The sequence below is a fragment of the Grammomys surdaster genome, unplaced genomic scaffold (assembly GCF_004785775.1).
Source record: "Grammomys surdaster isolate TR1022 unplaced genomic scaffold, NIH_TR_1.0 206, whole genome shotgun sequence".
In the NCBI taxonomy this organism is placed as follows: domain Eukaryota; kingdom Metazoa; phylum Chordata; class Mammalia; order Rodentia; family Muridae; genus Grammomys; species Grammomys surdaster.
In genome coordinates, this window is record NW_021604651.1 from 6,119,461 (window position 1) to 6,132,914 (window position 13,454).

The following is a 13,454-nucleotide window of genomic DNA, read 5'->3' on the forward strand; positions in this document are numbered from 1 at the left end:
GGATACAAGATGATTGAGAATAGAACGTGTGCTATATGTGGTCTTCCTAAAACAGATCCCCAGCAGAGTCATAAATTCAAACTAGACGTGATTTGTTTAAGTCCTAGCACAATACAGCCAGACTCCGAAACTTCGTCAAATGACGGTGTGATGTGCACAAGATTTCAAAAGAAAAGTAAGGAGTATCCCAAGTTGTGAGCATTGAGAGACGAGACAAAAGAACAATATTACCCTGGGGAAAAGACGGTAGTGATCAAGACAGAAAAAGAATGCTACGGTGGGGAGCCATGGCTTAGTATTATGATGTATGTGCAAAGCCTAAAAAAGGATCAAAACAGCAAAGAAAATGGTCCAGTCCCAGCAGAACGACTTGAGATCAGGCTTCTCCATTAGTCTTCATTATTTTAGTTCATGTCGCTTCTACTGGGAAATAACTGCTCCCCCTCACCCTAATCTGACATGTCCAATGACTCTAAAGGAAGAACCGGTGTTGTCCAACACTTCCACCTGGAAGACAGCTGACAGAACTACCCCTCGATCTAAATTACACAAGGATTTGGGGAATCAAAGGAGCAGAAATAGCTATTTATATTCCATTAATTTCTCTCAAATACCTGCTAAAGGAAATGAAAGTTCTGTGGCTGCTGATTCTTTCTCCATCATTCTTGCAATCACAGATGTCACAAATAGCTTTCTCTTTCTGGGAAGCTTTGGTTTGGATTAGGGAAGAAAATGTGCTTGGCAGTTTGTACTATGGCACAGGCTTGTAATTCCAGTTACTTGGGAGGCTAAGGCAGGAGGAGCCCTTAAGCTCATGATTTCAGCATGTTTGGCAACACAGACCTCATCTCTAAACGAGGCATTTTAACAAACCTATGGGCTGTACTTTAGGTTACTGTGGTGAATGAACTTTACAACAGGATCTCGTGTTCTAGGCTGGCTTACAGCTTTCTATGTAGTTGAGGATGACCTTAAATTTTTTTAAATACTATTTTTTTATTTGTTAAGATTTATTTTATATATATGAATACTGTTTTTAGACAAATCAGAAGAGGGCACTGGATCCCATTACAGATAGTTGTAAGGAATTGAACTCAGGACCACTGGAAGAGGAGACAGTGCTCTTCACCGATGGCTGAGCCATCTCTCCAGCCTGACCTTGAATTTCTAATCTTCCTGCCTCTACCTCCTTAGTGGGATTATAAGCATGCACTACAACTAGTATACTGCACTGTCAGAAACCAGAGCTTCCTGAGGCCTAGGGACTCTACCATCTCATCTACATGGCCAGCCCCTTTGCTGGATTTAAAACAGCCAAATTGTACTGGTTTGGGGCCTTCTACCCTGCCTGCTCATGTTAGCTAGCCTATGGTCTCTAAGGTGGCCTGGCTGTTCCAGGATCCCTGACCCACTGTATAAAGAGGTCTAACTATCCCTTACTAAATAGATGACAGTGAAAAGACCCAGTGAACCATCAGCTGTTCTCACCATGCAAATGAAAGCATCAGATGTCTAAGTCAGGCATACTGGAGAGACTATTCCAGTAGCACTCCCAAGCTGAATGCAGCCACAGGAGGACCACAGTGAAAGATGAGCTAGATTCCATTAGGATTGCCCAAATTGATCATCTGTGAGCAAATAAAAGTGCTTGAAACCACATTTTGTGGCGGCTGTCACAAAACACCAACACATCGAGGGCATTTCTGTGACCTACAGTAAGTCTTTTGTTGCTGGTATGGTTTTGTCTTCACATGGGGCTACAATCTGGCTAAAAAACATAGTGGTTGGGACATGTGATCCCTTTTAAAATCTGAATCCTCAAGGCTGTCTTGGTATGTGCTTTCAAAGGAAAACCTGAGTGTATTACCATTTCCAAATGTTTTGCCATTTGACAGTCTTGAAGGGTATATTTATATAACAAGGAAGGCATGAATCAGACGCAACTGGGAATCCTGAAGAGTTCTGACTCTAGTCAGAAAGAATGTTTACCTACAAAAGACAGTGTGTCCAGAGCAAGGTCTTGGCAAGGAACACTAGGCAGACAAAATGGCACAGCCCTGGCAAACGGAGCAACAGAGACGGGTACACAATGATGACGTACAGCCTCTGTGTGTACACACATGCCACCACCACAACACACACATTAAATGTAACTTTCGAGCAGAGGGCATCAATTCTCACCCTCCAGCAGTAGCTGACTGACATAGCATGAAGCAGTGTTATACATACTGTTATAAGGTAAGAAGCAAAACACACATTGAACAGAATCTCCCGAGACTATAGGACAAAAGTAAACTAAAGCTCTTATGAATGCCAAAGACAACTGGTTTTTTCCCCATTTAGTGACTAGATGCTCGGACAAAGGTGGAGCAGAAATGTTAGCAGCACCTCATGATACTGCATTTGCTTTGAAAGACCAAACGTTTAGGAATTAAAGCAGTAATTTATACTCTTTTTAAGACTGATTTTAAGCACTGTGTATCTTTGTGAGTGGTGTAGTAGAAAACTCTAGCACTTGCGATGCAGAGGGCAGGTGTAGCTCTTCTGAAATTGAGGCCAACCTAGTCTAAATAATGAATTCAAAGCCAGGGCTGACATCATGAGACCCTGTCTCAGAAAAATAAAATAGAAAAGCAAACATATATAAAGCAATACCAATTATAAAACAGGCAGGGACTTATGTATCTAGACCTCATATTCGAGAGAATTCATATGGAACTCTCTCCACTTTAACCCCCCACCTTTTTTTTTTTCGAGACAGGGTTTCTCTGTGTAGTCCTGGCTGTCCTGGAACTCACTCTGTAGACCAGGTGGGCCTCAAACTTTGCCTGCCTCTGCCCCCCAAGTGCTGGGATTAAAGGCGTGCACCACCACCGCCTGGCCACACTTTAACCCTATAAAAACATGTATGTGTGTGTGCTGGGGGCAAAGTGGGGGACTATGTAGACATAAGTGCAGGTTTCTGTAGCGGCCAGAGGTGTCGGATCCTTTTGGAGCTTGGAATCTATCTGATACAGGTGCTAGGACTGAATTCACAAGCGAGCTCCCATCCTAACTGCCGAGCCATTCCTCCACACACATGCCTCATTCTCAACCTCGAGCACAGACTCAGGCTCTCTAATGGCACGCAGTCCTACATGCATCACAGTTTTCTTTTTGGCTTTTCCCCAGTGAGACAGCAGACACTGCCCATCTACTCTTTCCTGATCTTCTATAAAGTAGACTGGGGAAATCAAAGGGACTTTTGCCCTCTTTTTGAAGTGTCAGGCAAGGATCTCAGGACCCCTGCAGTTTAGAAATATCTTAGTATCAGGCTTCATGCTAGCTCACAGGTATACTTTTAAATATATTCACCCCCATCTACATGCATACTCTGTAGATGCATGTTGATAATGAAATTAATGTACCATATTTATTAATATAAAAGGCAAAACTGAATGAATAAGCACCAGAATATGCAAATATCAGGTGGATATCATTTGAGCTCCAAAGTGTCCAACGTAAACCATTTTATAAACACTAATTATGAAACACAAAGACAATAGAAATATAAGTTATTTATTAATCAATCCACTTACAAAGCAGGTGGCTTAATGCAAGCTTATTGACATCTTCACATATGATCCATGGGAACATGTCTTCCACATACAGACAGCGGTATTACTGACTGGATGCATTTGCAATCTTGGGCATATTAAGCATATTTAAACAAATAAAATTAGGCTATCCTGTATATGAAAGTATCTTGATAATATGCATCCTGAAGTGGATTAAAACTTCCTCCAAAGGAGAAATGTTAGTATGTTAACTTTCGCTCTATATTATGTTGTAAATCTTAACTATAGAAATTAAAATTTTTTAAGTCAGTGATCGACTCTTGGTAATGTCTGAAGTGGGCGTCTATAACCATAGCAACAGTAGCTTGACAATATAATCTGTACCTCACAGTATCTGCAGATTTACTGTTTTCAAGTTTAGAGAGAAATAAAACAAGAGACATGTAGATTCAGCTGACTTTATTTAAACTATAAAAAAAATCCCTTAAAAGTGATCCTGGGACCCTTAGAAGTTCTATGAATGCATAGATACCTGCCAATGACTGAATCCTAAATTCTGACTGAATGACTTTATAAAATTAATTTAAGCAGATATCTTAATCGTGCTTAGCAGAAGACCTAACAAAATTCTACATGTCTTTTTCAATTTCCCTATTTTTTTAAATCTGCAAGTATATACAATCCAGCTATCTCAAATGAATTATTTAGTGTTCATCAACGCTGTTTCACAGCAGCAAAACCTGGGTTAGGGAAGAAGGTTCCGAATGGCAGAGAGAGATAAATACGGTCAGGACAGCAGTCTAAACATACAGCATCAACAGCAACTCTATCTTGCACTGTGCTGGAAGAAAAGATACAGCAAGAAAATTCCTATCCATCACTCTGGTCGTGTGAATACCACCTGCATCTGATTGACATGGGCTACATTCTGTTCCCAATATTAAGGGCGGTACTTAACTCAGAACTCCATATTGTAAATACACAGCAGCCATTTTGTCCTAATTTAATTAAGGAATGTCTTAATACACAATATTATCATTTCTAGAGGATCTTTATACATCAAACTAAAGTACATGATTGATTAAATTAAAAGTTAGTAATGGATAAAAAAATTCATAATTTTCAAGGTATATGTAAAAAAAATAAATCAAAAAACAAAAAAACAAGAAAACAAAAGACCACAAAATACTACTTACTAAAGCAGCTAATCTTGCCTGCAAGTTTAGGGTCATAAGCCCATAATATGTGCAAAGAAATGCAATGTAAGGAATCATGCAAAAATACAGTAAAATGATACAGGAAGTAATGTCAAATCTAGAAAAAAAAAACACAAAAGCTTTTATAAATACATCACAATCAACTGTGTACATAAATTGTAGGTCTAGCGGTAGCTGTACCATGTAGCAGAGTCAGCACTCCGAGTTCAAGGCTTCCAGATCTGCGCATGTAAGTCATGCCATCTTTGGTTGACTGCAGTACCAGGAAGGATGGGAATGAGAGGGACAGCAAGAGTTCTGAAACACAATGTCAACTTTCACTTGGCAGCTGGGCCTCGATGTCCACTCTGCATATGGGGCACTTCTTATTGGTGATCAGCCACTGATCAACACACACTTGGTGGAAAAGGTGCATACACGGAAGGCGTCTATCATTGGAAGAAAAAAAAAAAAGGCAAAATTTCATGACAATTCTATGGGGTATTTATTTGCAAGTAAATGTTACACCTAGTAATTTAATAGTGTTATGAAGTTACTAAGCATCTTTCTGTTAGAAAGACTAGGGCTGGCAGGATGGCTCAGTGGGCAAAGTAACTGCTGTGCAACCCTGACAACGTGACCTCAGAACCCACAGGAACAACAGCATGCAATGGCATGCCACATCTGCAGGATGCCCCCCATAAGGATATGGGAAGGAGACAAATTCCCCAGAGGCTAGAAAACTAGCTAGCCTGGTGCATATAATAGTGAACAAAACTAGAGGCCCTGTTTCGAAGGAGGCAGAAGGTAGGAACCAAGGTTGTCCTCTGACCTCAACATGTGTACTGTGGTAACATATGCATGCTGAACCTAAGAGTAGGATGAAACTGCTGCTTAAGTAACTTTCTTATTAAAAAAGAATTACTTATTAAACACTGGCATTTTGGACAATATAATGTATCAGTTACCAAGATGAATAACTGGAATGGCTATGGAGGCAAACTATATGAAACTCCTGAGAACTATCAGGTCAAGCGGCACTGGCAATTACTCTAGTTTTGCCCTGTACATGAGTGGCCAATGTGCTGGAGATGAAAACAACCTATTGGATGATGCTGCAACACTTTTAGCTATCAAATCATTATGATGCTTGTGAAGATTCTTGAAATACATAGTTACTTGCCTTTGCTGCAGGAATTAAAGATCACTGTAACATGTAATATTACTTCAAATCCTGAAACTCTTCAGACATAACCTGAACAACATTCCTGAGGTAAAGAGTACCGTTTTTCATAGGGCAATTTGGGATACCCACTTAGAAAAATGCTACTACTTTATAGGTGGGCTAATGGAGATGTTCACTTCAGAATACCACACCAAATTGCCAATTAGAAACTGAAAAATAAAGCTGACAGACAAGACCAGGGAACACTGAACCTAAGAGTAGGATGAAACTGCTGCTTAAGTAACTTTCTACTTATTATTAAGAGTTGCTATTCATATTCCAAAGCCTAACATTTCTCTCAAGTAATAACTACAAGTGCTCTCTTCCTTCTTGGACACTCCTAGTAACACCATAACGAAACTGACTGAATAACTACATGCCATCACTGAAAAGACTGTATAAAAAAAAAATTTTCACAGGGGTTGCAGAGATGGTTCAACAGTTAGAAAATGCCAGCAGCTCTTCTAGAGGGCCACAATTAGATTCCCAGCACCCAGTTTCAGGTGATCCAATGCTCTTCTGGCCTCCTTGGACACCTGCATGTACATGATGTACAAATGTATATGAACACAAAACACACACACACACACATATATATATGAAAAATAATAATTTTTAGCACCTTAAAAAGGCTGTTTGATATGATATTATTTTGAAAGTCAAGATGTTGACAAAATAATCATCTTGGTAATTATACAAAGAAAATACTTTCAAATAATACTAGGTTAAGACAAGAATATTGCTAAATCACAAAAGAGTATAGCTATGCTAGACATTAAGGCACATGCCTGTAATCCCAGCACTTAAAGAGGCACAGGCAATGGAGCCTGAGGCCATCCAGGGCTATATAGTGAGACCCTGTCTCATAAACCTGAGAGAGAAAAAAAAAAGTGCTGTCAATAAAGTGTATAGCAATGATCTTGACCCCTTATAATCCAGATATCAAAATCCTCTCAAACTGTCACTCCTGCATGATTTCCAGAAGACACTATTCACTACAGAAGTGCCCGCTCAGACTCTGCTGCAGCAGAGAGTGAGGTGCACTCTCTCCTCCGTGTTTCTGTCATCTACACAGAGACTCTGATCCGCTTACTCTTTTGCTTACAGAGGTGGCAACAATACATCAGCAATAGTCTTTAGTTTCCAGTTTACTTTTAAATACATGCCCTCTTAAGACCTATTATCTATGTGTGAATCAATCACCTATCTGGTGCTGAGGCACAAAGCTGCCAGAGCTGTGCAAACAGGCACTTTGTCACTGAGCCATAGTCCAGTCCTTTCTGTTTCAGAGAGTGGACTTTAAGTAAGAAATCTCTAGTTACCTTACATCTTCACCTTCCTCTAAAATAGACAAACAGATAGTACATTTTTCCTCTGTGTCTTCCTCAGTTCCTTCTTCCCCATCTTGTTTGCAGTGCAGTTTCCTCTGTGAGAACCAATCAGTTGTTACCTTATTAGCAGAGATGACATTATTGAACAACTGAGTAAAGTCTGTGTTTATTTAAAACAAGAATAAAACAAGACCACATATTCATATGCAACTTATTTCCTATACAACACTGTCATGAATTAACAGTCGAATGAAGTGACTACCAATTAATTATTGACTCCTGAAAGTCAGCATGAGCAAAGTCATACAGTAAAGATTCTCTAGCTTAAACCCTATGACTGTTAATTCATGATGATGATACTTTACTATTTCAACATAAATAAATTATTCTTCTAATGACTTTCAAACATCTTTATAAATTAATTCCAATAACAGTATTTAGTTTAGACAGGACATAGTTAGTGGTAATGCCTGATTGATACTCTTAGAAAACATGAAAAATACCAACAGTAACTTCCATATCACTGTTCTTGTACAACACTAAGCATTATCTGCTCATTGTAAACAGCTAATTTTACATGTCTAATTTGGAATTTCCATATAACACTACACAGTGAAGGTTAGTTTTGAGAGACAGGATCTAAACATCAGCGAAGAGCCCTGACTGTGTGGTGTTTTACCTGTATTTTTCCCCCGTCACTGTGTTTATTGTTGTTGCTTGTTTTATTTTGTAAACCCAAGCTGGCCTAAAACCCATGCAACCCCTTTGGCTTAGGCTCTCTAGTGCTGGGATTACAGGTGTGGCCACCACATTAGACAGGAAAGAGCAGTTTACAACATTGTAGTATTAATATATGATGGAATTTTGCACAAGACACTAAAGAGAAGACGGACGCTCAGCGTGGCAGCCACACCTGTAACGCCACCTCTGGAGGCTGAGGCAGAAGCTCGAATGTAAGGCCAGCCTGGGTTACATAGAATACCTTATCACCTGAACCAGAGAAAGAGCTGAAAGCTTGTAAACAAATAAAAGGTGGTGAACAAAGCTTCCTAAATGTCCCATTGTAGGTTTCTTTAACTAGAAGAAACAATATATACATATAAGTATAGTAAGAGTAGTATAAAATGCACAAAAGTATCTTGGAGAACACTTAAGAAATCTATGACTTCCTGTCTGAATAGGAAAACCAGGGATTATGTGAGGAGACTTCAGTTTCAGAGTATATGTTTCAACTAATTTTTCACCATAGAATCCTGGATTCAAGGTGCTATCTATAACATTCCATTTCATGCATTTGCATACCAGTCTATGAGTTTTGTGGACTAAATCCTCACCTTTTTATATTTATGTGGATATGTGCATCTTTCAATTGTTCCCTGGGAGGCTCCACGATTGACATTTCCTAATCTTTCTTCCAGATGAATCAATTCCTGAAAGTAATGAATAACTAGTATTAAAACCACAATGAATATTTCTCCGAGAGTACTGTCAATTATACAAATGCAACAAATATTCATAACTGTATAATAGAAACACTATAAATGCTGGTGTTGCAGCACTAGCCTTGTAAATAAGGACATGACCATGTGGCACTGAGCAAGTCTGGATGTGCACATAGGGGCAGAAGCTGAATTCTGTCCATTACATCAAGAAAACAAGCTGTTCTAAATAATATCAACCACAGTGAGACCCAAAGCTGTGCACCGATCACTTGGCTTTCCTTTCTCTAAGCTGTTTCTCACCAATAAAGCTGAGTGAGACAATTACGATTTTCCTGCCACATTAAAACAGTTCTTTATTGGATGTTTATATTGATTTAGAAGATTTTTAATTTTAATTTTATGTGGATGGGTGTTTCTCTGTAATATGGTTGTGTACTACGTGCATGCCTGGTATCTGAGGAGGCCAGAAGGCATCACGGAATCCCCTAGAATCGGAGTCACATACAGTTCTGGGGGTATAAGCCACTTGTCTCTCAAGTGCTGGGATTAAAGTTTTGCACCACTGCCAGGTTGTATTCATTCTATTTTAAATAGTTAATTTTGATCTTAAGATATTGTTCGTATATCTTTGTGTAAGTCCCAGAAGCAACATGAGAAACCCAGACATTTGGCTGCTTTCTGATTCCCAGTCACAGTAGCCATATTACTTAGTTGTGAACACACAATAAATTTGGTCTGCACTAAAAACACCATGGCAAGTATCTTCACTTATTTTATTTCGTACCTCAAAATTGCCCCTAAAAGGACCTCTGAATGATGCTCCATCCAATCCTGAAGAAATGTAACGGATGTGAGGATAGCCTGCCATGTCAGGGACCTGTTTATAATACAAGAGATGGATGAAGTCAAGTTAAGATTTGTGATTTTTGATAACTTTATAGATATTCAACTGTCTTAGTTAGGGTTTTACTGCTATGAACAGACACCATGACCAAGGCAAGTCTTACAAAGGACAACGTTTAATTGAGGCTGGCCTACAGATTCAGAGGTTCAGTCCAGCATCATCAAAGCAGGAACATGCCGAGCCTCAGCTGATCTTCATGACCCCTCCTCTCCATGCCTTCAAAACCAGTACTGCCTGGGTGACTCTTACAACATTACCAAGTCCAGCTGCTGCAGGAGGCACAGACTTGGCTACCTCTGGAACACAGGTTCTCTGTGTTCTCAGAAAACATATCCCAGAAGATCTCATCTCAGTGATGCTGGTCTCTTCTTAATCACTGCTAATTTCTTAGCTCCAGTTAACCAGCATCCATTGGCCCAGTAGACTCTTCCTCTTGAATATAAAGCCAGAGCCACACGGCTGAAGCTGAGTTCTGCTGCTTGCAGGAGCTGGAACTTGGCCCCCTTGTTCTATTACATTATCACTAATTTCTTCTTTCCAATTCCTTCACTACTTAAACTTGACTGTCCTAGATCTTGCTGTATAGACTGACCTTGAACTAAGAGATCTGCATGCCTGTCCCCTGAGATTAAAGGCGTGTACTACCATGCCTAGATCTAGACTTAACTGGGTGGGATCTTGCCCCAAACCCCACTCCCTTTATTCAATTTAACATCCTTGGACACAGGATCCAGCTCCATTTCACTTCCTGGTGCCCCTTTAATACTTGAACCATGTATTTTATATTTTTCCTTTCTCAACTTGCTATGTTTGTTTAAAATGCTTTTCATGAGACTTAACCAGAGAACAAAGTCCATGATGGGCGTTTCTGAGACGTCTTTTGTCAATGCAATTAATCTGAGTCTCTTTACTTTACCTTCAAGTAGACTCTTCAAACAAGGGCAAAAAGCAGCCACATTCATCACCAAAATACCACAAAAACAGTGGCCACATACTGAAGTTCTCCACCGAAACCTTTTGGGCCAGGTCTGCACAGCTCAAATGACTTACAACAACAAAGTCTTCCATATTCCTACTAGAATAGCCCATTAAGTCCCACTTAAAGCATTCCACTTGCTTTCTAAATCCAAAATCCCAAAATCCACATCCTTCCAAACAAAAGCATGGTTAGACCTATCACAGCAATACCACAGTCTTTGGTACCAACTTCTGTCTTAGTTAGGGTTTTACTGCTGTGAACAGACACCATGACCAAGGCAAAAGCAAGTCTTATTAAAAAAACCCCTACATTTAATTGGGGCTAGCTTACAGATTCAGAGGTGTAGCGTTCAGACAGGAATGGTGTAGGAGGAGCTGAGAGTTCTACATCCTCATCTGAAGGCTGCTAGTGGAAGACTGACTTCCAGGCAGCTAGGATGAGGGTCTTAAGCCCACACCCATAGGGACACACCAACTCCTACAAAACCACACTTCCCAATAGGGCCACTCCCTGGGCCAAGCATATACAAACCATCACATCAACTTCCATGCAATTTATACACTCAGCTCAAAAGACATAACTACAACTATTCATTCTATTAAGAGAGACAGTTTAGGCTCCCCTTAAAATACAACCTTACACAAAGAACTCTGCATATAGATGGATGTTGGGAGACATACTCAGCTCTGGCTACTCAAAAAGCTAAGGTGGTTTGAAGCTAGATCTATCTTCAAGGTCAGCCTGGGCAACACAGGAAAATACAGTCCCTCTTTTAAAAAACAAACAAACAAACAAACAAACAAACAAACAAACAAAACCAGCCAGGCTCATGCCTTGGATTCCCAGTACTCAGGAAGCAGAGGCAGGTGAATCTCTGAGTTTAAGAATAATTTGGTCTCCAGCACTTGGGAGGCAGAGGCAGGTGGATTTCTGAGTTCGAGACCAGCCTGGTCTACAGAGTGAGTTCCAGGACAGCCAGGGCTACCCAGAGAAACCCTGTCCCAGGAGAGAGAGGGGGAGGAGGAGGGGGGGAGGGAGGGAGAGGGGGGGGGGGAGGGGGGGAGGGAGGGAGGGAGGGAGGGAGGGAGGGAGGGAGGGAGGGAGGGAAGGGTGTGTGAACTTGAAAGAAATTAAAGCTTTCATAAGATCATGTCAACCTCTAAACAGTAAAAAGATGGAATTTTCTTGACTACCCATCTTGATTCTGTCAGTGAATCTAATTTTAACAATTAAAAAAACAAAACCAAAACCAACCAACCAAACAAACCAATCAACAGGGGCTGGAGAGATGGCTCAGTGGTTAAGAGCACCAGCTGCTCTTCCAGAGGTCCTGAGTTCAATTCCCAGAAACCACATGGTGGTTCACAACCACCTATAAGGGGATCTGGTGCCCTCTGTTGGTTTGTCTGAAGACAGCTATGTATATGTATTCATAATACATAAAATAAGTAAATAAATCTTTAAAAACAAACAACCTGTTCAGTATAATAAATCCTGAATATCTCAGATTCCATTTTCTGTGACCTGGCCATAGGTTAAATTTATTTGTTACGCTGGGAACACTTGTTCTTTATGACCATTTATGGCCATGCAGTGTGTTGAGAGACTGGTACTGACTGAATTGCTGCTCCCAGTGATGTTGAGCTGCCTTCTCAGCTGTTCTGCATCTATTTATTTAGTAGCGTGCTTCTCTCATGACTCTTTCTTTTCTTTTTAAATTTATTTCATGAGTACATTGTAGCTGTCTTTAGACACACCAGAAGAGGGCATCAGATCCTCATTACAGATGGTTGTGATCCACCACGTGGTTGCGGGGAATTGAACTCGGGATCTCTGGAAGAGCAGTCAGTGCTCTTAACCACTGAGCCATCTCTCCAGCCCCAACACTTTCAACCACAGGCTTTCTTTCATGTTTAATGTGGGTTCGAATACAGATCTCAAGCACTGCTTAAGGATTCTACACCAATGAAAGCTGCATCTGTCATTGTCATTGTTAATCAGAGATTAAACAGAAACACAGACAAAGCCAGGATCAGGACAAGGAGCTTACAGCACTCTATTTACTCAGCAGCGGTTGCTGTTTCCAGTCACTGTGCAGCATTACTGGAGCAGAAACTGAAAGGTAACTGAACGTATGAAGGAGCACTATTATAAGTAATTATCAATCTATAAATAAATCGCCAACACGATTTTCAATCGTTTTTCTTATTTTTCTCCAGCATCATTTTTTAATTGATAATTTACTTATTTTTATGTACATTAGTGTTTTGCCTGCATGTGTGAAAGAGTTGGATCTCCTGAAACAAGAGTTATAGATGCTTGTGAGCTACCATGTGGGTGCTGGGAATTGAACTCAGGACCTCTGGAAGAGCAAACAGTGCTCTTAACCACAGAGCCATCTCTCCAGCCCTCTCCTGCCTGTGCTGGACTTTTAATCAGCCTGTGCTGAATCAAAACACACTTCTAGTAGACTATAATATACTGACAACTCACATGTGAAAAATAATTCAAAATAAACAATTTAAAAGCAGTAGCTCTTAACCTTCAATGGCATATTACATTACCTACAGCTTTACTTATAACTAAGATCACACTAGGCAAGTAACAACTTCCTCCAAGCAATGTAAAAAGCAATTCTGCCTCCATATATGAATCATTCTTCTGAAACCCTTTCTCTGTCTCTTTCCTCTACTTTCTGTGTATGCTTCTCCTATTCAAATTTAGTTTTCCCTTTTCCCTTACCTGTTCCATACTTAACTGACTACTCCTTATTTCTCTCTCTGAACAAAGAATTCTTCCTACTGGCTTTCTGTCAAGTCA

The 13,454-nt window shown here is 40.1% G+C and overlaps 1 protein-coding gene across 8 annotated transcripts in view; it reads right to left on the bottom strand.

Annotated features, from left to right (window-relative positions):
* Positions 1–3,537: 3,537 nt before the first annotated feature.
* Positions 3,538–13,454, bottom strand: part of Rnf111 (ring finger protein 111) — a 68,818-nt gene continuing 58,901 nt past the window's right edge. For 5 of the 8 annotated variants that reach the window (XM_028771340.1, XM_028771336.1, XM_028771335.1 and 2 more), the window contains 4 exons: positions 9,536–9,628; positions 8,644–8,739; positions 7,301–7,428; positions 3,538–5,202 (listed from right to left, as the gene is read on the bottom strand). In XM_028771340.1, the coding sequence (XP_028627173.1) occupies positions 5,085–5,202; positions 7,301–7,428; positions 8,644–8,739; positions 9,536–9,628 (435 nt within the window). In that variant the 3' untranslated portion in view covers positions 3,538–5,084. The remainder of the gene's footprint in view (positions 5,203–7,300; positions 7,429–8,643; positions 8,740–9,535; positions 9,629–13,454) is intronic. The other 3 variants (XM_028771342.1, XM_028771339.1, XM_028771341.1) reach the window with 1 other exon arrangement.